The sequence below is a fragment of the Alligator mississippiensis genome, chromosome 3 (assembly GCF_030867095.1).
Source record: "Alligator mississippiensis isolate rAllMis1 chromosome 3, rAllMis1, whole genome shotgun sequence".
In the NCBI taxonomy this organism is placed as follows: domain Eukaryota; kingdom Metazoa; phylum Chordata; order Crocodylia; family Alligatoridae; genus Alligator; species Alligator mississippiensis.
This window is the reverse complement of record NC_081826.1, coordinates 240,524,919-240,551,095: the sequence shown is the minus strand read 5'-3', so window position 1 is coordinate 240,551,095 and position 26,177 is coordinate 240,524,919. Positions and strand designations below refer to the sequence as shown.

Here is a 26,177-nt window from a genome sequence, read left to right as displayed (position 1 = left end):
AGGGACTGACAAATGATAAAGAAGGATCAGCTGACTTGTGTTTATGAGCAGCAAACCCCTATCTCCTTTAGAAAAGTATAAGTCTTAATCTGTCCATATCTTAAGTATACTGCATTAACACTAACATCTTCATCAATTAAATGTGTTATCCCATACAATATCAAGTTAGTTTGGCAAGACCTGTTTCCCGTAAAATGGCATTGACTGGTATTAAATATATTTCCCTCTTTTTTAACTATGTATTAGCTGAATCCTGTATCACCCATTTCATTATTTTGTTCAGGATTCATGTCAAGGCAACAGGGCTTACGATTTCCTGAACTGTCTTATTTAACATTTTGAATTTTTTGCACAATGTTAGTTTTCTACCAATACTATGGAATTTCTCTGATGCTCCAAAACATCTTCATCCAAGCCAACTTCATGTTTCAGACAATTCTTCAGGGTATGGACAGGTGTTCTGTAGAGATAAAAAGTGCCTTGGCACTTCGTAGCACTACAAAAATGTAGCATTTTGGGGGCATACAGGCATTCCAACCCCCTGACAAGAGAGCTACAAAACTGCCTCAAAGGTTAGCTCTCCAGCCAGAAGATGATAGGGGACTGCCCTTTTGCTCCCCACCTGTCCTTAGGACAGCCTAATCAGTGACAGAATGCCCTCTCCTCTGCCAGGTTATGTTAAGGGAATTCTTGCCTCCACTTCAAGAGTCCCCACTTGGGTGGCTACCAGGGAGCCAGCTGTTCTCCCTCTCTCCCTCCCCTTGGAGAGGTCAGGTGGAGGTAGAGTGCAGGACTGTGTGATGCTGTTGGTTTTAGAGCCCCCACAGCACTACATGCAACTGTACATGCATTAAACACAGCACTACAAAATGTAACACTTACAAGAAGTTCCTCTTTGAAATGCTAATATTTTGTAGAACGTTCAGCATCTTTGTAGCACTAAACAGCTTGAACGGCTGTACACTCACTTTGTGTAGTGCTACTAGGACATATTTAGCACCACAAATGTAACATCTGCCCATCGCCTCAGTCTGCTCTCTTAAAATCATTTAGTTTTATTTAATACCCTCTTACAAGTGATTCACTGGCTGTAGTCCTCATTGTGTAATGTTGGGCAATTGTTTATCTACTCCAAAAGACATCCTGTAGGGTTTCACAAGTGTCAACATCCACGTGCCTCTACTATGGTACTTGATCATCCTCATAATATATACAGTAAAATCCCTGTTATCCGGCATGAGTGGGGAATGCCAGGTGCTGGTTATGTAAAAATTCTGGTTATCTGAGGCAGATAACGTGGAGGGGGGGGGGGAGCAGGGGGGATGGCAGTGGCAGCACAGGGTGGTGGGTGGCGGCGGTATCACCATGTGCAACCTACCCCTCCTTGCCCCCTGTGTCTGGCCAGCCAGAAATTCTGGTTTATAAAGTATTCCAGCTTGTAGAATGGCAGATAACAGGGGTTTTACTATAATTGATTATGAGACCATGAAAAGCATGGGACATGCTTCAGGAAACAGTATGATGACAACTCAAAAAAACCCTATTTTTCTAGAAGGCAAATTCAGATAACAGCAAGCATACTAGATGGTAAAAGATAAGCCTTTGAAAGATTTCTAAGAGTTGCTTTTGCTAGCTATAATGATGGTAGAGTAGAATAGACGTGTCAAAAAGAAGATTTGTTATAAGGTAACAAGTTTAAAGAAAAAAATATCTAGCTGGTAGCAGCAAAGTCCAAGAATTTGCTTACTGTGTATGCTTTGCTGGGATGGTGTATCCATTTCTATCTCATAACTGAGCTGCCCCACTGTGCTGATGCCTCTACTTGGACCTATCTTTGAAGACCACACAGAAAAGAACAGGCACTTGTTTAATGGCATGGGACATTTGAAGCATGCTAAAACTTATGTTTCTTATGCAGAACTAACTTCCTATATTCCCAAATTCAATTTGAAATGCTTATTTCTAGAGTCTCAGTCGGCCTGGGTCTTGCCTACCTTAATGACAATATTCAACATTCTCCTGCCATAGCTAAGATTAGCTGAAGTGATAATTAAGCTTAACAGTGCCTTTAGATTTGATCTTCTTAATCATTTTAGGGCAAAAGTGCGCAAAATATGGCCTACAGGCTGCCAAGGGATTTTATCCAGTCCATGGCAGGTCCCTTGGCCCCGCCTGTCTCAGGCGCAAGAGGGCAGCCCAAGCCATGGTATATACGACTGATCCTGCCACCCACAGGTGTACAGCAGGGCTGGGGAGGCACACCAGCTGAACTTAGCTTCTTGGCAGCCCCAGTGGCAGTGGCTCCTTCTGGCTGCCACTGCCAGTGTTACCATTGCCGCCGAACACAGCCCTGCTTCCTGGGCATGCTGTTCTGTCCACACTGCACCCACCACCAGGGGCTCCAGATGGAGCAGGCACACAGGTGCTCCATGGAGACCAACACAGGACTCCCACAGGCAGGCAGGGAGCAGCATCTAGGAGTAGGGCAGGGCTAGGGTTGGGACTGCGGGCCAGCCTGGAGCAGAGCTGCGATCTGCTCCCCGTACATCCCAGTGACAGGCACCAGTTCCCGAGCAGAGGTGTGCAGGGAGCAGACCGCAGCTCTGCCCCAGGCCCCGGCCCTATGCTATCACTGCCCAGCAAACCGGGCCCCAGCCCTGGCCACCCATCCTATCCCCAGATGCTGCTTCCTACCTTCCTGCAGCCCTATCCAATCTATGCTCTGCCCGCATAACCAAAAAGGCATACTAGAGGTTAAACAATAAAACAAGCTGACAATATTCTTAATCCACCCTTTCTGAAAAATAAGAACACAAAAACATCTGCCTAGGAAAGCACAGGTTCAGGGGTGACCTGGTGGCTGCCTGTAAGTACGTAAGGGGTGTGCATCAGGATCTGGGGGAATGTCTGTTCACCAGAGTGCCCCAAGGGATAACAAGGACCAATGGTCATAAACTCCTCCAAGACCATTTTAGGCTGGACATAAGGAAAACTTCTTTGCTGTCCGAGACCCGAAGGCCTGGAGTAGGCTTCTTCCAGAAGTGGTGCAGGCACCTACTCTGGATTCATTCAAGAAACGTTCGGATGCTTATCTTGCTGGGATCCTTTGACCCCAGCTGACTTCCTGCCCCTGGGGCAGGGGGCTGGACTCAATGATCTTCAAGGTCCCTTCCAGCCCTAATGTCTATGAATCTTTCTCCAAGGATAACTTTTTTCCAAGGGCAGATCATTCCACCACTGCCCACTACAAGAAACATGATTTGAACTTTCCTCTGAAGTGACAGATATCAGATGCTGTTAGAGAAAGGATGCTGCAGTTGGTCTGTGCTCTTCCCAGATTAAATGAATAGTATAGAAGCCAGAGGCTGGTATGCATGCATTACTATTCATTCCATCCAGGAAGAGCACACAACAACTGCAGATGCTACCTCAGCCGGACAAGGGGTGTTTATACCCGAAAGCTTGCAAAGAATTTTTACAACTATTTAAGTTGATCTAATAAAAGATATCAGATTTAACCAAAGAACCTGATCTGCCTATGTCCTTAGACCAACACAACTACAACAAAGAAATTCCACTTCCTTTTCTTAATCTAAAAAAAAAAATGCCTCTGATGTCATTTACATATGTAAATACAGAGCAAGAGAGAGGCACAAAATAAGCCTGTACCTTTTAGTGCAGTAGTCTTTTCTTTTTCATCTGGTCCTCCTTGCTGGAGTTGAGCCATCTTTATCCAAATTGTGAACAAAATTGAAGTGATGAAGGAAAATGACATCAATCTTCACAGGATGAGCTAAAATTAATCAAAGTTAGGAATCAGTCAATTAATTGACTTTTGTTTCACAAGATATTACTTGTAAGTGTATATACCATTAAAAATGAAAAATGACTCCAGAAGTTAGTTTCCTACCTGAAGAAAAATTGCAAATACATTTGATATACCATTGATAAATTTAAATTTAGGGTTGACATTTATCTTTCCTTCAATACATCAATTTTCATACTTAAAAAAACACAACCATATCACAAAAAATTAAACAGTTTTACTAAAAAAATGTAATTCAATCACACAATCCCTTGCAATCATTGGTAAAGGATTATTGGTAAAGGCTTCAATTTCACAGGAGTAAAGTTTGGCTTCTTGGAATTTAACTGATCTTCCATTTTTACTGTTCCTCAGAAAAGTATGAACTACAAACCTCCTATTTTTCCCAAATGCCTATGATTTATAATTACTCAAAATCACAATAAGAAATGGAAGATACAACCAAGATAAGATATATTATCCCAAAATGAAACTATAATTACCATTTATTATACTTTTGCATATAGAACTAGATTTTACTAAAATTATATACAGTGGCTACAGTTAAATTACACAGCCCCGATTTAGGAGCTTGGAAAGATGCTAACTTTACCACTCATTACAATTAAGTTGTAGCCTAAGGAGTCATACGGCACAGTGCCAAGAGTGTAAAACAATTTGTCTGTTTTTCTCTTACTCATTCTGATATATTTTTACGACTTGCTTTCCCTGTTGTGGCACAGCTGGTTCATCTAACTAATCAAGAATTTTATAAATTTCCAAGTTAGTTTTCCTAATAAAAATTCAAAGTTATCAGTCAGCATGAGCACAGGTAAATGTTATTGAAAAATGCAGCCAACATGTAGTTTGATACATTTGATAGACATTCATATGTGTACTTGACACAGGTTATTTGGCATTAGTTATCTGATATGGGTTAGGTTACAGAGAATCAAGCAGCAGAAGCTTTTTACTGGGACATGGAGTTGACATATTGTATACCTCCTGATAAATACTATTGGTTAAATATGGCTTTGCTAGAAATGGTTAGAGTTTAAAGTATATTCAAAACATCTCTTTTGCCATTTTGTTTTGTGGACTACATAAAGCAATTATCATATCTCCTTCTCCTTTACAATCTCAACAGAAAATCCACTAGGTATAAATAAAACTATAAATAACATGCCATGTGTAATCTTTATCAAGTCAGCATTTAAAAACAGAAAACACAGGAATTTCTAGGATGCTCTGTTTACTCAGTATCTGAAATTTATAAAGAACAAGTATCCAGGTATAGAGCACCCTCAAGTTATTTAAAATGAAGTATCATAAGCAGCAAGATTCTTGTGGTTTCTTTTCTATTTTGTAACAGACAATCATCTCAATGACTTTTTCCATCCACCTGAATTTAACACTTACAAAGTATACTATCACAGCAACTCACATTTAAAAAAAATAAAAAACAGATATGTATGAACCTCTTCTCTCCTTTCAGCTTCTTGATTCGTAGTTACAATTTGCAGTTGCTATTTGATTTATCCTTCCCATGAATGTACCTTATATCATGGCCATGTCTGCAGAAACCACATTTCTATAGCAGGTTGGAACTGGTTCCAATATTGACTAACTTTCCACCAGAGACTTAACAGGATTAAACCTGCTGTACTACTGGTTCCCTCCAACTTAAATTTATGAGTAGAACACCCAAAATAGTTTCTTTTCAGGTTTGGTAGTTCAATGCAAGACCAGCTAATTAATAGGAACATTTAATAAGTAACATATGGTAAGTATAAGGGGTTTAATTCTATTATTTTAAACTCCCAGAAACTGCCATGCTTTCTGTCTCTGTAGATTCTGAATGCTCTGGAGAACTTATATACCCATCTCCTTCCTGTAAAGATGTGACAGGTTTTAGTATTTCTTCTGGTTTTAGTTTTAAAAAAAAAATCATATTATTAATTTAAAAGGGAATTGGCTATCAGCTGAGTACTTAAAAATCTAAAATCTTCCTTTAGGTTCAGTAACCCACTAAGCAGGCATGGCCTGTGGGACAGCATCAATTTCACTTGTACTCACACCTAAAAATACTCAATTACAGCTACAACGGCAACACACTCTAAGAGACTTCAAAACTAAGGTCCACCAATTTGCTTCTTCTGTCTTCTAATATCCCTACACAGGTTTTGCACTTCCCCAAGTCTGTCACACTTGAACAGGATTTATTTTAAACAAAACGAATGTGCACATTTAGTTACCCTAGGTTTTTACATGGTAAAAATAAGGTTACGTATAACATTTGAAACAGGAAAATAATAAAACTACATAGGGAAACTGTAAATAGTCCTAGACTGCACCCAAAACAAATAATACCATTTAAAGAATTAAATTACTCAAGCTACAATCAAAAAGTCTGGTTTCTCATGAGAGATCGTTCTGAAATGGTTGTAAACAGAACACTAATATTCAAATTGCTGAACAGAATGGATTAACATCCATCAATATGTGTGTTTGCAAAACAGTGGTATCATTATCTGTAAAAACAATTAAAGTATTTAAAAAAAATTAAAACACAAGTCACTGTAAGTGCTAGAATCTAGGGTGCCCTTGTACTGTTCTACGTGTTTAGTGTATTTCAAGAAAACTAAATTAACACTGTAGTTCATGATGTTAGTTATGCCCAAGTCTTACCTATGCAACAATTTCAATGTTTATTTTAACACGGGTTAGTGGAATAGGTTACAAGTTGCACACAAGTCTTCAAAAGTATGCTACAAAGTCAAGAGAAAAAATATAAGACTTGTCTGAACATGGAATGAACCTGTCAAATTAAAAAATAAAGTTGGATATAAATAATAAATATAGCGAACACAGCAAAATAACAACATTTAGGTGAATAATAGGACTCCAGGCATTTTGTCTCTTCATTGGAAGACTGGGTTTCATCTATCAAATGAAGAGCTTGCCACTGAGGAAAAAGCAGGTACCTCGTAGGATGACCTGCCAACCTGGAAGATCTGGAGAACTGAATTCAGCTTTGAGAAAAGACAATTTACCAGTTCTTCAGTTAAAAGTAAAAAACTGTAAGAGCAGCCACTGGAGGGAGGACTTGGTGTTAGAATGAGGATAAAACAAGCACAGAGTGTTTTATGTATTGTTTTGTATGAAGACAGCATTTTGTTGAATCCTTCTCTGATATTTGTTTAAATGACAAATGCAAGAATTAGATGAGAGGGTTAGATTTCCTTTCTTTGAAACTCAGATGTTGATTCAACTAGAAATTGTTGGTGCACAAATGAACACAGAGAAAATTATAAAGCTGTCTGAATGGTTACTTGTAAGCAAAAGCAGGAATCACAGATTATTTAAAGTTTGCATTTCAAGCTCCCGTAAGGATATCTAATAAGGCCAGATCACTCTTTGACTATTTTGTTCTGCACGTATCACTACTAATATTTTTTCATTGCATGTTCACTTACATTATCCGAAATCTGTCTGTTTTTACACAGATACAATCACTTAGATAATCCTTCCAACAAAAGGTTTTACGTGGTCATTTATTTCATTACATGTGACAAGCACACATCTAAATAAATAATAGGTACTGCTCCACCTGCAGAAATATTTAAAAGCAAGAAAGCTACTTTACAAGCAGACTCTTGTTTGTTTATGCTTATATTGGTTTTCCATGCAGAACCAGCACATATTTTATCCCACAGCATCCAATGAGGTTTCTATAGCTCTTTACCCTCAATGATTAGCAAAAAAGAAAAGAACCCAATGTGAAATATATTTTGGTTTCACTGTTATTAATAAATCTTTTAGTAGGGTGTACAATATGCAAAACAAAGAGAATTACATTCTGGCCATTAATATAAGAGAAGAATTGGTAGGTGCAGAAGCAAATGTCCATTTAAACAAACACACAGGATTTTTTAAGCATAAGAGGACTACCTACATAGTTCACATTCTCATTTGTAGAGTGCTACTAGAACTTTGGGTCATAGAGCTTGAAGATACAGTCTAGCACAGTGATCTTCAAATGTGGTCCATGGACCCCTGGGGGGCAACAGACTTAAGCTAAGGGGTCTGCAAAAGATGACTATGATCAATCCAAAATATGTGAATACCCACATGTACAATTCAAAGGGGTCCACAACTCCATTTGAAATTTCCAAAGGGGTCCGTATCTCGGAATTTTTTAGGGGTCCACAAATGAAAAAGGTTAAAAATCACTGGTTTAGCAATACTACACTTCAAAACAAACAAGACACCCTAGTATGTCTGTGTGTATCCCCAAATACAAACAAAAGTTGTTTCCACAGTGGCATCAATTATTCTTCTCTGTATCCATTTAGGTGAAGAAGCTGTCAAAAACTTTAGAAACTAGAATATCAACCTAGTCTACATTTTACAGCAGATGAACTCAATGGGCGCATCTAGATGAGCGTGCACAAGCAAATCCACGCAAATAGCAGTGGCACACAGCTGTGCCACTGCTACTTGTCCGCAGGGAACGCCTGTGCAAGCATGCTCCAGCACGCAGCAAGTTGACCAGGTGGGGTAGGGGAGGCTGGGGCCAACACTTGGGCTGGCCCCAGCAGCCTTACCTGGGGCACTGGGAACCTCGCGGGGCTCCAGCAGTGGTGATCCAGGTACACAGAGCCTGGCTGGCAGGAAGAGTATGGCTCTGGCCGGCCAAACTCTGGTTACAGGTAGCACACACTGCCGCCACACCTTTTTTTTTGGTGTGGGTTTGACACTGGGACACAAAGATCTCCCTCTGTCAAAAAAACCCACAGCGCTACAAATCAGCAGTGCAGCAAATGCCTGCATGTGTAGCACACGCAGTCTGCAGTGCCGCAGATAAATCTGCGACACCGCAAAAAGTACGTGCACACTCTTCTGGCCAGCATTGGGCACACTCTTCAAATCCAATGTTTTGCGACTATCCCTAATGTAGGCCACATAAATTGCAAATGCTGTAATTATTTAAGTGAAACATTAAAAAAGAAAACCTCCAAGTATTTTTAAACAGCATGAGTCCATCAAATTTATCTGTACATAAATCTGAGCACAACTCAGCAGAATTCGTCAAACACACTGCTTCATTAGAATGCAGCACAAGTACAACCTGCTCTTTGCAAAATGACATGCTGAATGAACCAGAGGAGACAAAATATCAGGTTAGATTTGGGTGATGTGACTGATGACTGACTAAATCAGTGTTCCTTCACTGGTGGGTGGCTGGTTGCCATCAAAGGTTCTAATCTCCTGCCAGGAAGCACAGGCAAGTCAAAGGAAAAAAAATGTTGTTTTCAGTAGTATTTTATACTTAATTATCTTCAACTTGACCCTTTAAAGAGTCCTGATCTATCTTTTAATGTGCCTGTATAGCACTTATTACCACTGTGTCCAAATATCTCTCAGTTGTTCCTAAACTACAGTCCACGAGACCAGAAAAGGTCACCTGTGAATTGTACTGGCTCTTCTTCTCAGCTCTTTTTTTATTAAAGGTTTGATAATAAAGGTGTAAGGTGGCCCACAAGAAATTGAGAGTTCACAGTTGTCCATTAGTACAAAAAGGAAGGAAATTATTGGTGCTATTTTAGGTGACATGGGTGCAAACACCTATAGTTCAGGTTGTATACTGCTTTTCACAATAAGATCCTATTTTAATTGTTTACTATGTTATCAAGCTTTAACTATTCAGGGGGACACTTTACATTCTGCTTTGGACTGATGTGGGTTTTTGAGGAAAAATCAGCTAAAATGGTTTAATTATGTCCAAGAAAAAGATCAGGTAAAATATACTGTAAGAGATCAAAACAACATATATAACTCTTTGAAAGAGAGCTCTAACTAATCTTTCTTTGGAGTACATGTTTGAAATTCAAAAAGAGAACCAACATACATGTCAGGGTCCTGCCTTTTGTCATCCTTGGGAAAATCTGCCAAACTTTGGCCAACTTATAACCATTTAAAAAATGTAGTTTGTGTAAACTGGCACAAACACAATACTGTTCAATTCCTAGCTTCTCCAAACAATTTCATCAGTACAAACAAGCTTCAATCTCTCATTAGCAGGGATGCTGGTTTTCTCTGTTTAAAAATCACACATTCTCTGATACAAAAATCACAAATTCTCCGATTTAAATACTGCAAATCTGCAATTAAAGTGAAACACCACTATATAGATATAGATATCAAATGAACACAATGTTTAAGTGATATATTTACAATTTTAAAGCAATTTGGGAGCCTACCAGTGCCTCAATCACTATAATAAAATAAAGTCTAAGTATCTATAAATTTTGATATTTGATTTTGGGTTTTTTACCATGGAAAAATCAGAGCTCTCCCTGCCCCCTTTAGTCACCAGGATGCAGGTATAGGCTCCTCTCTGCCAGCCCACACAGCCCCCCAGCCCTGCTGGTGCCCCTCACTCCCCACCCACAGCCCCTCTACTCCCCCAGCCCTGACGGAGGGGAGCTGCTTGTTACAGCCAGGGACTCAGGTCCACAGCCCCCCGCCAGCAACACCCAAGCCCCAGCTGCTGCCCATGGGAGGAGGCGGCTGATGCAGCAGAAAAGCAGAGACCGTGGGGGGGGTCAGACGTGGGCTGCTCACTGAGGGTGGGCTGGGGGCTCCCTGCACTGCTGCCCTTCCACCAGGGCCCCCAAGGCCCAGCAGGAGGGACCCGGTGCAGTAGGGCAGAGTGGGGCCGGGCAGGAAAGCTCACTGCTACCGCTGGGAGCTCTGCATCACCATGGCAAGGCACGCCCTACCCACCCAGCAGCAGCGAGGGGCACAACTCCACACCACCATCCCCACTGCTGCCAGGTGGGCAGATGGCGCTCTGCCAAGGCAGCGCAGGGCTTGCATTTTCTCCGCCCAGCCTCGCTCTGCCCTGCTGCATCAGGTGCCGCCCCCTGGGCTGCAGAGGTCCTGGAGAGAAGGCAGTAGGGCGGGAGCCCAAGCCCGCAGTGGGCAGCCCACCTCCACCCCATACACAAATCTGGGAGGCATCTGCCCCCAAGAGTGTGCACAGGAGTGGGGAGCCAGCTCCACCTCAGCCCCGCTCCTCACACGAGCCACCCACAGTTCCATCCCGCTGCCCGCCAGGGCCCTGCAGCCATGCATTCTGGCCCCGGGCCCCAAGCCCCACACACTGCCCCAGCTGAGCAGCAGCCCCAGCCCTACCCAACTCACTCCCTTCCTCCCACCATCCCTCCCTATGGGGGCCTCAATCTCTCCTTCTCCTCTCCCCCCCGCCCCCACCTGCAGGAGCTGCTCTCTAGGCTGCTCGCACATGCACATGGCACCCCCTGCCTGGCAGCCCTCCTCCTGCTCCCCACAGCCCCTTACAGGCTGGAACTCTGCCAGCCTGCACAGAGCTCTTTGCAAAAGTGCAAAATCCACCTATTTATTTGTTAAAATGAAAAATCTGCATTTTTCTTGGTTAAAAGGGAAAAGCCGCGTTTTCTTCCATTTTTCCACGTGAAACAGAAAACCCAGATTCCTGCTCATTAGTTTGTACACACTCCTCCAGACTGTACAGTCAACATCTTCAGAGAGCAAATGAATATACTCCATCCTGTTTGCAAGGGATGAGCAGGATTTTTCCTACAACTGCTTATCTAAAGTGTTGTGGGCAAAGGAAGTAAGGAAGTAAGAGCTGCGTGTCCAATGCCGAGGCACCGTGACAGACTAAGTGACCTGGAGGGCTGAGAAAGAATGAGGTAAGAGAAAAAGATACAGAACGGCAGGTAACTGCATAGGAGGGCTTGGAGCTAGAGAAATGAGATGAGAGCATAGGAGATGGGACAGGTATAAGAGAGGCATGGTAGGGCAGCCTAAGAGAGATGAGACAGAGCTAAGAGAATGGAGAACAAAAATAAAAGAAGCAACTTGTCCTTATGCTCCTGTTCTCTAGTATCCAACTTGAGACACCTTAAGTACAACTTCCATAATAGCTGAGTGACTAAAGCCTGTGAAAGTCCTGCTTGGAACAAAGAAAACACTGAATCGTCCAATACGTTTCTCAAATTAGACCTTTAAAATTAGTACACGCTTTTGACAATTTGTAAAGTAATTCCTCTGTCCCATTTCCACTTCTCTAAAATGAAAATATTTCCCCCTCAACTTGTAGGGCTGCAGCAAAAAGAAGAATTGTTAATGCTTGTGAAAAACTTAGACCCAACAATGAGAGCACTATAGAAAGCCCATGAGACAATTAATAATTTTGTATTCAGTGCAGGATTTGGAGGGTGTGCAGTAAATAATACATGTGGCTGTACACTGAATGACAAAGATAAAAAAGAAGTATTGAATAGTTGCTGATTCAGTAAGCACCATAGAGTCTATGCACTAAATAGGGCAGAAGCTCCACAGAAAAAAATATTACGTGACTGGATAACTTTCTATCTTGTAAGTGTTTGACTTTGTAATCTTACTCTTGTTCCTTTATGTAGTTCTTTTATTTTTATTATGAATACTATGCAGTCTATTCAACAGACATTTCCTTTATTTTGCCAAATTCTTAGTGAAGACAAGCAAGAAAACAAACAAAAAAATGACCGTCTATTCCTGGCCTCATATTAACCTTGTTATTCCAAAAATATTTTCCCTCACAACCTGCTTTATAAGTGCTTTGGTAGGCCTTGGGAAGACAGACTGGACAAAAATGACAGAAACCTGGTCTGCTAGTTTATAAAGTTTGAATAATACACTTCCCACTTAAGACACAACTGACATCACAAACTACTAAGACAAAAACCTGACCACTTTTAAAGTGCACTGTGACCCCTTTCTTTACAAAAGTGTTTCACCATAATGGAAATCCAAAACCAAGCTTATTATATACCTGGATTTGCCCTCCATACATTTATAAATATTATAAATTTATACTTTAAGGTATTTTGACAATTATATAACTCAACAGAGATCTGTCTGGATAAAAACAGGCAGGAAGGAGAAGAATGGATCTAGACCACCCTCTGTCTTCAAGCACTTTAGGAATTGTTAAAATATGATGCAAGAACTATTATATTTAAGATTGTTTCCTTTTTTCTAACCAACTTACAAACTGAAATGCAGGAAAAGGCCCACAGAAGCAAAACAAAAAACTCTGTATTAGAAGAGACCATTTCTGACTCTCAAGAGACATAGTTATTTTGGGATAACCAGATCAAGGACACACAGTATGCCCATCCTGATATATAGGGCTGACCCCATCCCACACCATGAAAGCTACCCTTCTCATCTTATACATTAGAGGTCTCCACAATGTTCTTGTTACATGCAAAACAGAGCACTTTTATAAATCAATGCTGCCTTTCATGCCTGGCTCTAGTTACAGGCAGTATAAAAAGGGAGTAATTGGGGTGCAGAAAGGCCAAAAAGGCATGAAAAGAAAGTTGTGAAATTCCTTCAGCACCCAATTGTGTCCACAGATGCTGCGTGAAGACATGGTGGGCATTATCAGCCTCAGATTCTGAAGTTCAGCATAGCTTCCAGCCAGAAGGCAGGCTAGAACTGCACTAGCTAGTTGCAGACTAACTAAATCAGAGATGAATAGCATAAGAGCTTTTGTGAGCCCAAACTCACTTCATCAGATGCTGTGAAAGGATATGCACAAAACAGTTTTCATGCTTTTTTCTGACCACAGAAAAACAATAAAGCCATTTTTCTGTTGCAAAGAACTCAGAAAGACTACAACCATGGGTTTCTGTTTAAAATCTCTGGATTTATCTTATCAGTTAGATTTGCAAACCCAACAGTGCTAATATTGTGTGGCACGCCACTGCAACCTTGTACCTCACTCATAACTACCCCATCCAAGGTACCCCAGGGTAATCCACTCAGGGTACCACAGGATGCCCTCGCACCCTGGTTGAGACTCATTGCTTTAATGCAGGGGTGGGAAAGATGTCGCCCACGAGGCCATTCTACCTGGCCTGTAGGGCCCCTAAAAATTTTAGAAAATTAATATTTATCTGCCACTGGCTACCTGTCATGCGACCCTCAATGGCTTGCCAAAACTCAGTAAGCAGCCCTCTGCCTGAAATAATTGCCCACCCCTGCTTTAATGTTTTGTTACTATTGTTAATACTTTGGTTTTAAGAAAGCTATCAAGTCACTGCATACCATTGGTCACAATCTCCGCAAGAGAAAGACCACAAATATGCAAAATGAGCCACACCTGTAGGGTAAAAATGGTGGAGACAAAGGACATCTCAGCCCAAATCATACTCAAAATGCCACTCCAAAATAGTTAAAAAATAAGGCATAACTGATGAAGAGGTGAAGACAAACAGACCAGGAAAAAAAAAATGTATAAGATACCCTCATATGTGCAACCTACTATTCTCTCAAAGACATCACCACAGAATCCTAGAATCCAAGACATGCAAAGCACAGACTGCATTATGAATTCTGCTGGGGGAACTAGCATGCACTTCTATTGGACTACAATCCAGCTCAGAGAGAAAATGTTGATAAATAATTGTGCAGGACAGAATGCTTGCTTGCTTACATGTTTTATTCTGCACGCTTTATTGCAGAATAAAACACATTTAAATACAGTTCTTTTAAATTCCTGATATTGTCAATCATATCAATATATTATTTAAATACCCCAGATTATTATAACATCAAAGTTCTTAAATTTAAACTGTACCTTTCTTATTTGTATATTTTATATAAGCTTTGTATTGCAATACAACACACTTCTGACCTACTAGAAACTGAATCCAAAATACATTATCAGAACATAAATAAGTCATTACAGCAAGTTCAAAATGGAATGATTCTACATAGAATTTTGACAGGGTGGGGTGGGAGTAGTGTGAAGGAAGGAAATAACAGGCAGGCTAGATGTGCAACTTTATAGACTAGCTGCATCAGAGACCGATATAGCATAACCTTTCATAAGCTGGAGCTCACTTTATCAGATGATGTGAAAGGATATGCACAGCACAGTGTATAAAATAGAGAGAAAGAGGGAGGTGGGGAGAAGCAGGAGGAAGGCAAGTGCTGGAAGAGGCAAAGTAGGAATGAACCCATAGGAACAAAGAGTCACAAAAGCTAATCCTAGTAATGGGATAAAAGTCCATAGTCCTCATCTAAATCATCAGTACACTATAGCCACTCAAGTCAACCGTCAAACTCAAATCTCATTCCAACCTCCTACAATACCAACCCCAGAAAAAGGACAACAGAATCCCTCTGTTTGTCACTTACAGCCCCTGTCTTGAATACCTGAGACACATCATTAATGACCTCCAGCCCCTCATGGAAAAGGCCAATTGTCTCAAGGTAGCCATGGGGCAAACATATCCTCCTGTACAGACAGCCTCCCCGCACTGCCCCCCAACACAAATGGTATCTCTTAAGTAACAGGCTACTTAACTTCCAGTCTCACCAAGGTACCAGGTTTTGCAACAGAGCCAGATGTCTGCTGTGCCCCCTCATCAATGCAGATCACATCATCTCTGAACTAAATAACATGGATTATAACGTCCAAGATGAATTCGCCTGCAACTCTACCAACATCATATACTCCATCACTTGCTTACAGTACCCCTCTGCTGTCTACATTGGACAGATGGGATAATCCCCATGTGATGGAGTGAACGAACACCAATCTGACATTAGCTCTAGAAAGATGAAAAGACTTGTGGCAAAACACATTAACCTCCCTGGACATTCCATTGCTGACCTCTCGGTGGCTGTTCTTGGGCAACAAAACTTTAAAAACTGACATGAACGGGAAAATGAGGACTAAGAAATTATGCACAAACTGTACTGTGTTAATTATGGCTTAAACGGGGATTTACAGATTCTTATTCCATGACTTGGATTAGCTTTCGTGATCCCTTTGTTCCTATGGGTTCATTGTTTTTTTGCCTTGTCTAGCACTAGCCCCATTCCCTCTTCCCTCACTCCTCCCTCTTACCCTCCTTTTCTTTTTTATTCAAATCACTCTCTCCATTTTATACACTGCTCTGTGCATGCCCCTTCACAGCATCTGATGAAGTTGGTCTGTACAGCTGCACATCCACCTGCTTTCTGCCTGACTTCAGACTAACAGCTAACTACATTTATGCTCATGGAAGGAAATAAAAACATTTTCTCCATGCTTTTCATAAATGTACCAGAATTACGTTCCTTTCTATATAAAGTTAAAAAATACATGTAATAGTTATATAGAAAGCATTATACTAGTAGTTTAGGTTAAATTAATAATAGTCCATACATGTCCTGAACAAACTTCCAGTGGCATTTATCAGCCAGTGCCTGACCTGCAGTATCTTTGCAATTTCTATCCTGACCTGAGGCTGCAAAACCATGCTAATATATGATGGTTTAGTGATGCACACAAATAAAAATGATGATGAATCTGTTATTTCATTTTCACTTATGACTTTACATTAGAGTTGAACTCCAGATGAAAAACTCTGGTGGTAAAAAGTTTGCTTGTATAATCCAAACCTTTTTCTCACCTTGACACTCTTTTCTTACCATACTTTTAGAGGCATTCTGAATGTACCTTAACTGACTAAAGTAGAGTCCTTGGACTAAGTCCAATTATTCTGATCATATCCATCACTTCATTGGAGCTGAAGATGCAACTCGGGGCATAATTTAGCCTCTTAAATTCAAATTAAACACTTTAAACATAACACTGAATGAATCATAAAAACTCTGATTTCCAAAACAACCATTCCAGTGAAAGCTTGTTAACTAAGATCTGGCATAAGGAAAACACTTCCCTTATTACCAGTTTGGATGAATCTCTGTTGAGAAAGAAGCACATGTTAAACTAGGTGCAACGCTTCACACAAGTAGGACTTAGCAGAATTCAGCCAAATCATGCAGCACCTAAAGAGAAAACTGGGCAGATACAAAAAACAAGGAAGAGAACTCAGAGAAATGGGAGATTTGGTTTCTTATCTTGAAGAGAAGGAAATGCATTGGACATTTTTATTTCAAACCTACAGAATTCATGAATACGGAGTATTTAAGGTCAGAAAGAATGATAAAACCATCTCTGACATCCTGTATATCTATTTAAGGCCAGAAAGGATGATAAAATCAGCTTTGTATATTACAGGTCCTTGATCCCCCCATTATCCTTGTATTGGGCCCAATATTATTTACAGGCAGTCCTTGACCTCCGATGTTTCGAGTTATGTCAAATGGCACTTATGCCATTTGTAAGTTGACACCCTGTTTCATCGTTCCCACACGGGTTTTGCCTTTATGACGCCAGACACAGCTGTGTCCATCTGGTAAGTCTGTTGTGGTATGGGGAGAGAGGAAGAAAGAGGCACGGGGAGGTAGATCAATGCCCACGTAGCGAGGGAGGGCTTGCGGCTGGGGGTGGGACCGGGGCAAGCGCTGCCCAGCCAGGGCAGGAGGGGGCGCGGGGAGAGGGTGGGGCAGCTCCTGGCTCTGTGCACCACAGGTCCAGGAGGGCATGGAGAGGCGTGTGCCCTGGATCTGCGTGGGGTGGCCGGGGCCGGGTTTCACCCAGCCAAGCAGCAGCAGTTGCAGGGCATGGCAGGGGCGTGCCCCCAGATCTGCATGGGGAGGGTTATGGGTCGGGCGGCAGGGGCTGCAGCTACCCTAAAATTCCCCATAGCCCCCACCACCCACCCAGAGCAGGCCTGGCCCAGGTCGCCCCAAGCAGATCTGGGGCAGATGCCCCTGCCATGCCCCGCTGCCACTTGCCAGGGTGAAGCGAAACAGGAGGCACAGGGAGGCTGGAGTGGCTCTGCCACTATGCCCTGCTTGTCCAAGGCAGCGCAGCACCTCCGCCCCACAGCCCCCTAGCCCTACTGGACAAGCCGTGGCAGGGCAGAGCCCTCACTCCCAGCGCCTTCTGCCTGAAGCAAGCCATGCCTGCATCATGCCCCCCACACCGCAGCTGGGCAAGTGGCAACACGGCAGATCCCCCACGACCAGCACCTTCTTCCTCACCGTGAGGAAGCAGCTGGACAAGCTGTAAATTCTCCCACAGCTGCCCATAGCCCCTGCTCCCAGCACTGCCAGAGTCTAGCCCGGCACTGCCCGCCTCGCCACAGCAGGGAGCAGCCCAATGAGCCACGGCTTCTCCCGCAGCCACCCATAGTCCCCAGAGTGCAGCCCTGCACTGCCAGCCTTCCCACAGGGGGAGCAACCACACAAGCTGTGGCTTCACTCCAGGGGCTATGGGCTATTAATCAGTTGGCTGGGGGATCAAGATAACCCAAGAAACCCTGTGCTCCTGTGAGTTTAGGCATCATTCAGGAAAAGGCTAGAAGTCTTTATGATGAACAGCAACACGTGACAGATGCACCCACTGTTGAAGAGACTCCTCCCCATAAACTCTTGACAACAAGTGTTGGCCGAGGCATTTCAACATTCGGAAGCTGCCGTGTCCCCATTTGAGGAACATTAGCTCGACATTGAACGCAGCGCATCAGTGAATAGGGGCATATCCAACATGTACAGCTGCTACAGAGAAATTGACAAGCAAAAGAAGAGAACATCTGTTCAAACTTCCTTGGACACTTTCTTTAACAAAGCAGACAAGACTCCAGAGAAACCTGCAGCCAAGACTCCTGAGAGGACTCCAGCCAAGAACCCTTGTCCATGTAAGTCACCTCAAAGAAGTCCTTCCAATTTAATATGATTGCTATTTACATTAATATAGCTATATTAAATACAGTAATGTAGCTATATCACTCATCTATTATTGACTGAGTATAAAACTCTGGGTTATTTTTGGTGAAAATAGGGTACCGGGCCTTGGTTCAGGAACCAATCCTCCATTTATAACATTGTTTCCTATGGGAAAATTGGTTCTGAGTTACAATGTTTCAACTTAAGATGCAGTTGTCAGGAACCAATTTTGTCGTAAGTCCAAGGGCTGCCTGTATTTGATTAAAGCAGATCTTCCAGGACATCATCAGCCTGTATTTGAAGAATCAAGAAATAGAAAATCTACCACTTCCCTTTGTGGTTTTTTCAAATGTGTGATTACACTCATTGTCAAACAACTCACAAAAATCCTAAAGATTATTACATCTACACAGTTATCTTTATCAAGCAAACTTTTACATTTCAAAGAATAAGAATGAGGTCAGGATTATTTGCCCAGACCTATTTTTCCTAAAACCATGGTGACTGGCATTAAATTATATTCTTCTCCTTTTATTAATTGAATCTCATATTTGTATCTTCGTATTTTGCTCTAGGCTGATGTCTATGTGGCCTAGAGCTATGTGGTTCATTCTACTCTTCCTTTTGGGGCTCCTTTACATACACAGCTAAAGGCACAATGGGATCTAATGCATGATCCACACAATAATGTCTCCTGCCATGCCACACATGCATAACAGAAGGTGCGATTGTGGGATCATACATTAGATCCTGGGCTCCCCCTGCACCCACAAGACTGCTGTGATCACTCAGCTGCAGGGCACCCCATGTGCCCCAGGAGCTGGGAGATCAAAGCAGGGCCCTGCAGCTGCCAGGACCCAGAGTTGTAGCTACAGAGCTTTGGGTCTCAGTGTCAGCAGCTGCCAAGTCCCACCTGCACCCTACAAGTAACCAAGACTGAGGTTTCCACAACTGACAGGACTTTCAGTCCCAGCTTCATCACATGCACAGCCAGGATCCGAGGGTCTTGCAGCTGATCGGACTCTCAGCCCCAGCTGCATGCAGAGCGCAGGCAGGAAGCATCCTGTCAGCTGCGGGACGCTGCTGTGATCTCCCAGCCCCAGGAAAGTGTGGGGTACCCCCCACAGCTGGAAAACTGCAGCAATTGTAGTCTCCCACCAGAGGAGACATTGGCTGGGAGAGCACAGCAGCTATCTTCCAGCTGCTGTGCGGAGTATCAGGAGTGTGTTACGTGCCCCAGCAGCCAGGAAATTGCAGCAGCTGAGGTTTCCCAGCCATGTTGGGGACTTCCTACACATGCAAGCTGGATAGAAACCAGTTACAAAGTTATTACATATTTTTGAGCAATAACTTTCTAGCTGGTTGGACTTTTTAAGGTGGCATAATTAATTTGTATGTGTAGCCAGTCTAAATTTATTGTGCAATTAACAGGGTAATTGCATAATACATATAACATACAGAAACAGCCTTTAAGTACTGATACAACCTTGGCCTTCTTCATCAAAAATTTCCCCAATAAACCAAGATTATTTAAAAACAAACACTGACTGGTCAAGGCTCTCCTCAGACTGTTCTTTTGTAATGTGGTGCATGTTATCCAGACCTAGCCACTTAAAATAGTTTATCCCTAATTAACATTCATATTATCCTGGGCTTCTAACAGACTATCAAGTACTTCAACATCCCCAGTGATTCAAACACAATTCTCCCAAACACAGAGCAAAAATATTTATTAAATACTTCTGCCTTTTCCGCAGCATTACTCAAAATTTTACTATCTGTAACTTGTAACTGGACTATAAAGTTATTTCAAATATATGAAATCCTAGCCATCTTTAGCCTTGCCAGTCATGGGTTTGTCATGAAGTCTACAGTTTCACTTATCAGAAGTTCTGAAGAGAAATGTACTTACCTTTTTCCCCCTTTTGCTAAATATTTGTTTCTAAAATGCTACTTTCACTTTGCCACTGAAATAAGATCAGCTTTTAAGCCAAACTTGTCTTTCCTCTTGATTGTGGAATCATGAATGTTTGGCAATCCAATATATTCTTTCTTTTTAAAAAAATCCCAATTTTCTTACACTGTTCTGTCTTAATGTTTTTATCCTGGTTAAATTTAATTGATAATCTCCCTCTGCTTTGAGAAATTAAGATTCTTCTTAATACTAAGTATAAACATAATTGGTTTGAAGTGTCTTCTGTTTGTTCATCATACTGAATGCATTCGGGTCAGGATCACTGTTCTCTAAGCAATCACCAACTGTCAGAGCAATTATCAATTCAACTTCGTTCATTATTTTGAGGTCCAGCATAGCTACCTAATGTTGACTGCAATTGGTTTTTAGAATTTTTAAGACATTTTTAAGAAACTCTAATACTGTTTCACTACTGGAAGCATGAAACTTCCAAAACTGAAGCCCCTCATAACAGCACAATTTTTCCTATATGGAGAGGTAACAGAATCACAGAATCAGAAAATTAGGTTGGAAGGGACCTCAGGAAGTCATCTAATCCAACCTCCTGCTCAAAGCAGGACCATCCCCAATTAGATAATCCCAGCCAAAGCTTTGTCTAGCTGGGTCTTGAAAACCTCGAAGGATGGAGATTCCACCACCTCTCTGGGTAACTGTTCCAGTGTTTTCCAACCCTCCTAGTGAAAAAATTCTTCCTAATACCTAACCTCAACTTCCCTTGTTGCAACTTGAGACTCTTACTCCTTCACCTGTCAAAACAGGCCTCTGCTGTGGCAGAAAGGCCTGTGTATTAGACTGATAACAAAAAGATTGTGAGTTCAAGTCTGGGTGTGAGTTGGTGAGCAAGTGCCCATCTAATTTAGCCCCTCTTCTATGGTGCAGAGGGCTGTGTGGTGACCTGAAAACCTAAGTTCCTAAAGCAACAACTCATCCTGCTCTCTAGTTTACTTCTGTGGCATTATAAAAAATGCCTGACAAATACCCCTTTACCTAGACAAACTGTCACATGCAAATTCAAGGTCCTGGATTTTTGAGTCATCATCAGTAATATCTAAAATAAATAACTGCATGTAACACAGTATGCCAGTCCCAAATGTCTTTCATCTATACTGTTCTTTGTAAATGGGTTATAACTAAACTAATCATTATAGCATTCCAATCATTTGAGTTATTCTACCAGATTTCAGTAAAGCCAATTATTTACTAAATTTCTTCTCACTAATGAAAATTACCAATTCCTCTCATTTGTTAGGCAGACCCCAAGCACTGGTATAAGAGACTGAATAATCTCTTTCACATTCTCTGCTACACTGGTTCAGTTTGTTTGCAACATGCAGAATTTAACTTTGCATATTTGCCTCCAAACACATTCCTTTATTGGTGTCAGTAGACTGCACCACCTAGTCTCCCAATGGAGAAGATCTGCTCCTCTACCTACTCAATATAAGCTTGTCTCCTATTGGAAAGTGGTCCAAAGTTCCACAGAAGCCAAACTTTCAAACTACCAGTAACAGTCAACAGTTCATCTCTAGTATCTTTTGCCTTTTTTTGCTCATGGGAAGACCACTTCAATTTCCCACTTAACTTCTATTTAAGATTCTGGAATCTGATCTGTGCAGTTCCACACAGTATCATGTCATTTGTTACAACATGCATTGTTATAAGTATACACTTGCTAGATAATTTAATCCCATTTAATCTTGCCACTACATCTGTTCTTTTTTTTCCAGCACACTGTCCTGTTTTCCTTGTGTTTTTTGCTTAATTCTCTGTCTGCTTTTTTTAATATGTGACAGCGTGAAGCTTCCTCCTAGCCTACCAGCCAGCGGAAAAGATGGGGGAAGGGGAGCAAGGCAGAGAAAAAGCAACCTGTGGCCTGTTGATGCTGTCCCCAGACAACCCGACCTCCCAGCACAGCTGATCCCTGCAGCCTGGGACAGGAGAGGGTCAGGAGCAGCTCTGGGGTTCTCCCTAAAACCAGAGAAGCCAGGGGCAGCAGCAGAAGTTGAGGGCAAGAGGGGAGGCAGTGAGTGAGGCAAGCAGTGGAGGGATAAGTGGGTTGGGGAGGGTCAAGCAGCAGGGGCTCAAGTAGCAGGGAGGTAGGCATAAAGGAGCAGGTGCCAGGGGACGCAGCCACCAGGGAACCTAAGGGGCAGGCAGGCAAGGGGAGGGGTCAGGCTGCCTGCTCCCCATGCTGCTTGCCTCTCCAACCACTGCTTCCCCACTGTAGTGATGAGGGGGGAATGACTTTAAGGCAACCCCCAGTAATTAGATTCTCCCCACCATACTACATGTCCCCTTCGCTCATGTTCCCCACCACACTGTATGGCCCTTCTGCCCCGCTCCCTGCCGCACCACGTGCCCCCTTACTCAACCCTTCCCACCACACTGTATACCCCCCTCCCCCATGCTCTCCCCCACTTCACATACCCCCTACCTGCAGCATGAACCATGCTGGCCCCATCTGGAGCTACTGCAGCTCCTTACCTGGGCTGTACTTAAATCCAGGACAAGGGCTTTCCCCCTCCCCCTCACCATGCTGAATGAGGGAGAACCTCATCTTAAATTTTGAGTAAATACAGTATTATAGGAAACGAATACATTTCAGTAGGTGGCAAGTGCATTTCAGGGGTGGGGGGGTGAGGAAATCGACAAGATGTTGGAAGATTGGTACATAAAAGATTTTCTTCTTACACAAATCCACATTTAAAAATGAAAAAAAATAAGCAATATTGAGTATTATGGGATTACTGTCAGCAATGTCCACTGAGACCAACTTAAATCCAAAAATCAACACTCAGACATCACTAACAAGAAATTTAAATCACAGCAATAAATGTGGAAGGAATGAGAGATAAGCAATAATGCAGCCAGCCGCTCACTAGCCAGTTCTTCACACCTTTAATCAGAGAGGCAACATCTCCTTACCAAGATCAATTTAAAGCATATGAAAGAGGATGGAGATTAGCAAGGTAAAATTATCTTTGAGCTGACTAAAGTATAATGTGCTGAAGAGAGAGGGTCTTCATTCTATTAAAAAAATGTGGGAAAAAGACTGAATACCTAGTTTCCTATGCTAGTTGAAACTTCCAGGGAGCATGTATAAACAACTACGAATAGTGGGAGGCAATAGTTCCATCATCTGGGGACACAGGCAAAAATCTCCCTTGCCAAGGAAGGGCTCCACCATCAGAGTGCACTTGGAGCCAATAGCAATAACTAGACCTAGCCCAAATCTAGTTGGCTTGAAGCACATGAGAATCATTGGTGGCAATCCTACAGAAAGATAAAAGGATAGCTATGATGTATCTGACCAGACCAGAGTCTTGTTCTTTTTATGCAGTGGAAAAGGTTTCTCCCAAAAGCAGCATGAGTGCTACATTTGATCCATATCACTCTATCCCTAGCTGTTGCAGTACCAGATAAAGCAAACGATATGTCCTTCTTCCCATGGTTTCAGCAGATTTACAAGAAAAGGTCTGGGGAAAAGAAGAGCTGGGAGCTGAGTGGACACACCAGAAGCAACCCTGGGTAAGACAGCAGGAACCGGGAGAGTGACAAGAGGCAGCCATCCAAGTCCCCACAGTGACAGTGAGCAGGGAGAGGATAAACCCTAATGGGGATTTTTTTTTTTTCTTTTCCTTTTTTCTTTTGGTCGGGAGACTAACTAAAGAGATGAGCCAGCAAGAGAAAGGCTGGGGCATTATGGCACCCTAAATATGGTTAACTGATGGGTACAGCCAGTGAGGGAGCAACCGGTGAAGGGACTTGTCCTAGATAAACGTACAGAACGGGGTAAGTCAGGGCCTGACAAACTTGGTAATCAATGAGGTATGAAGTGAAGATAGATTTCTATCTATAGAAAATAGAGTGACTGAGCTCGTTAAGTGATGATTCAAGGACAGATGTTAAACTTCTTGAGTGACAAAATCTAAGTAAGAATCAGGAGACAAAAACTTGGTAAGTAATGGAGTTTAATAAGTAGCCGAGTGATGAAACTTGGTAATCGATGAAGTAGATAAGGATTAATGTAGCAATGACAGACGCCTTCATGAGTCAAGTGTAAATAAAAGCCAACTGATTTGGTGAATCCCGGGGTCTCCATGGAAACTGCCAGGATTAACACTGAACTCCATCCCTGCTCTTTACAGCCCCAAGGACAAGTGGCAGCCATCTTGGTGACCATGGGTCAACTGTCTGTTTCCTCTGTTCTACCACACTTCTATTCCAGTGAAGAAAAGTCAACTTGCCTAATTAATATACACTTCCCAATTTTGGAGGGCTGATTTTGGGGGGAAAGGTGCATAAAATACACAAGTAAATATGGTATATGATATACTAAGCTCCAGTGGGTATACAAGTATTTAGCTTTGCACCTTCATAGAATACCCCTGAACTGATGTGATCCACAATTTTTTTCTGTGTAGGGCAGCAGCTCCCAATCTGTGGTACGGGCACCACCAGTGGTACACAGACAACCTGTCAGTGGTACACATTAACAGATTTATTATAATTACTTTATGTGACTAAACTTGGTTGTTGGTACTTAAAGTTTAACTGAAAATGTTGCTGGTGGGACTTAAGGGTGTAGCGTTTTAAACTGGTGGTATGCAATCTGTCGGAGTTTGGGAACCGCTGGTGTAGGGGGATGGAAGAAGGGGTAGTTGCTGGTGGAGTGTATTCTGGGACTTAGGCGGAAGAAGTAGAAAAAGTAATATGATGCAAGAGCTAATAAAAAGGGTGGGGGAACCTGGTTTTTACAAAAACCAACAGAAAACTCTACCAGTTCTCTCCTGCACTGGTAACACAAGCTCATACCATTTTTGTTACACATACTAATGTTTTTTGGGTACAACTCAGAAAACATAAGTTACAAAGTACACAATTGCATTATCACTACTATTTAACTGTATACAAAAGAATCAATTCCGGTAATCTCATTCTTCTTCTTAGAAATTATAACTCAAAATCCTGAGACTGTTACTGCCAATGCACTGACTACGTAATTGTGTTATGAACATTTTAATTGATATTAGGTATGTCACAGGCAAGTTGTAATGGTTATCTTAAATGAGGATTAATAAAACCCTTTATATCACACCAAACCATTTCTGACACCTATATTAGAGAAACCCAATTTTTATTGGAACTATTTTTATATATTCCTGCACCTGGAAAGCAAAGTATTTGGTTACCATGAGTCATGAAATATACTGAATACTGCTTCAAGCTGTTGTAATTTTGACAGGATTTCCACATTTTGGAAAAACGCAGGAACATTGTCTATAGTTGGTTGTTTTTTCCATATGTGTTAGAAGCCATTCAAATTAGAACGCATCCTAAGTAATCACTTTAAAAGGCAAAAAGTAAGCAAATTGGCCAAAAATGTGAATAAATAAACTAGTACAAAACTTCCACCTGTTAACTACCTCCCAAGGAAAAAATGAAACCTTAATATACAATAAGTGATGCAAAGTGTACAAAAGAATTGGTAGAGCAAGAATTACAACTCATAGGGTGTGTCCAGATGAGAACAGACATTTGTTTCCCGGGGACAAGCAGCAGTGGCACACCTTGTAAGAAATGGGAATGCCCATGCCATACGTGCTCTGGCATGTGATAGGTTACCCCAGTTGGAGTAACCAAGGCTGGGGCCAGCAACTGTGCTGGTCCCAGTAGCCGTACCTGACGTTCTTGGGGTCTCCCAGGGCTGTAGCCACAGCAAGAAGCCTG

General features: G+C 42.1%; 1 protein-coding gene across 5 annotated transcripts in view; it reads right to left on the bottom strand.

The window, feature by feature from the left end:
- The window catches only part of ARB2A (ARB2 cotranscriptional regulator A), a 413,000-nt gene that overhangs the window by 364,715 nt on the left and 22,108 nt on the right, over nucleotides 1–26,177 (bottom strand). For 4 of the 5 annotated variants that reach the window (XM_014597271.3, XM_006264051.4, XM_059725034.1 and 1 more), the window contains one exon: nucleotides 3,670–3,793. In XM_014597271.3, the coding sequence (XP_014452757.1) occupies nucleotides 3,670–3,775 (106 nt within the window). In that variant the 5' untranslated portion in view covers nucleotides 3,776–3,793. Of the gene's footprint in view, nucleotides 1–1,747; nucleotides 1,833–3,669; nucleotides 3,794–26,177 lie in introns of those variants that run through there. The other variant, XM_019483453.2, reaches the window with a different exon arrangement.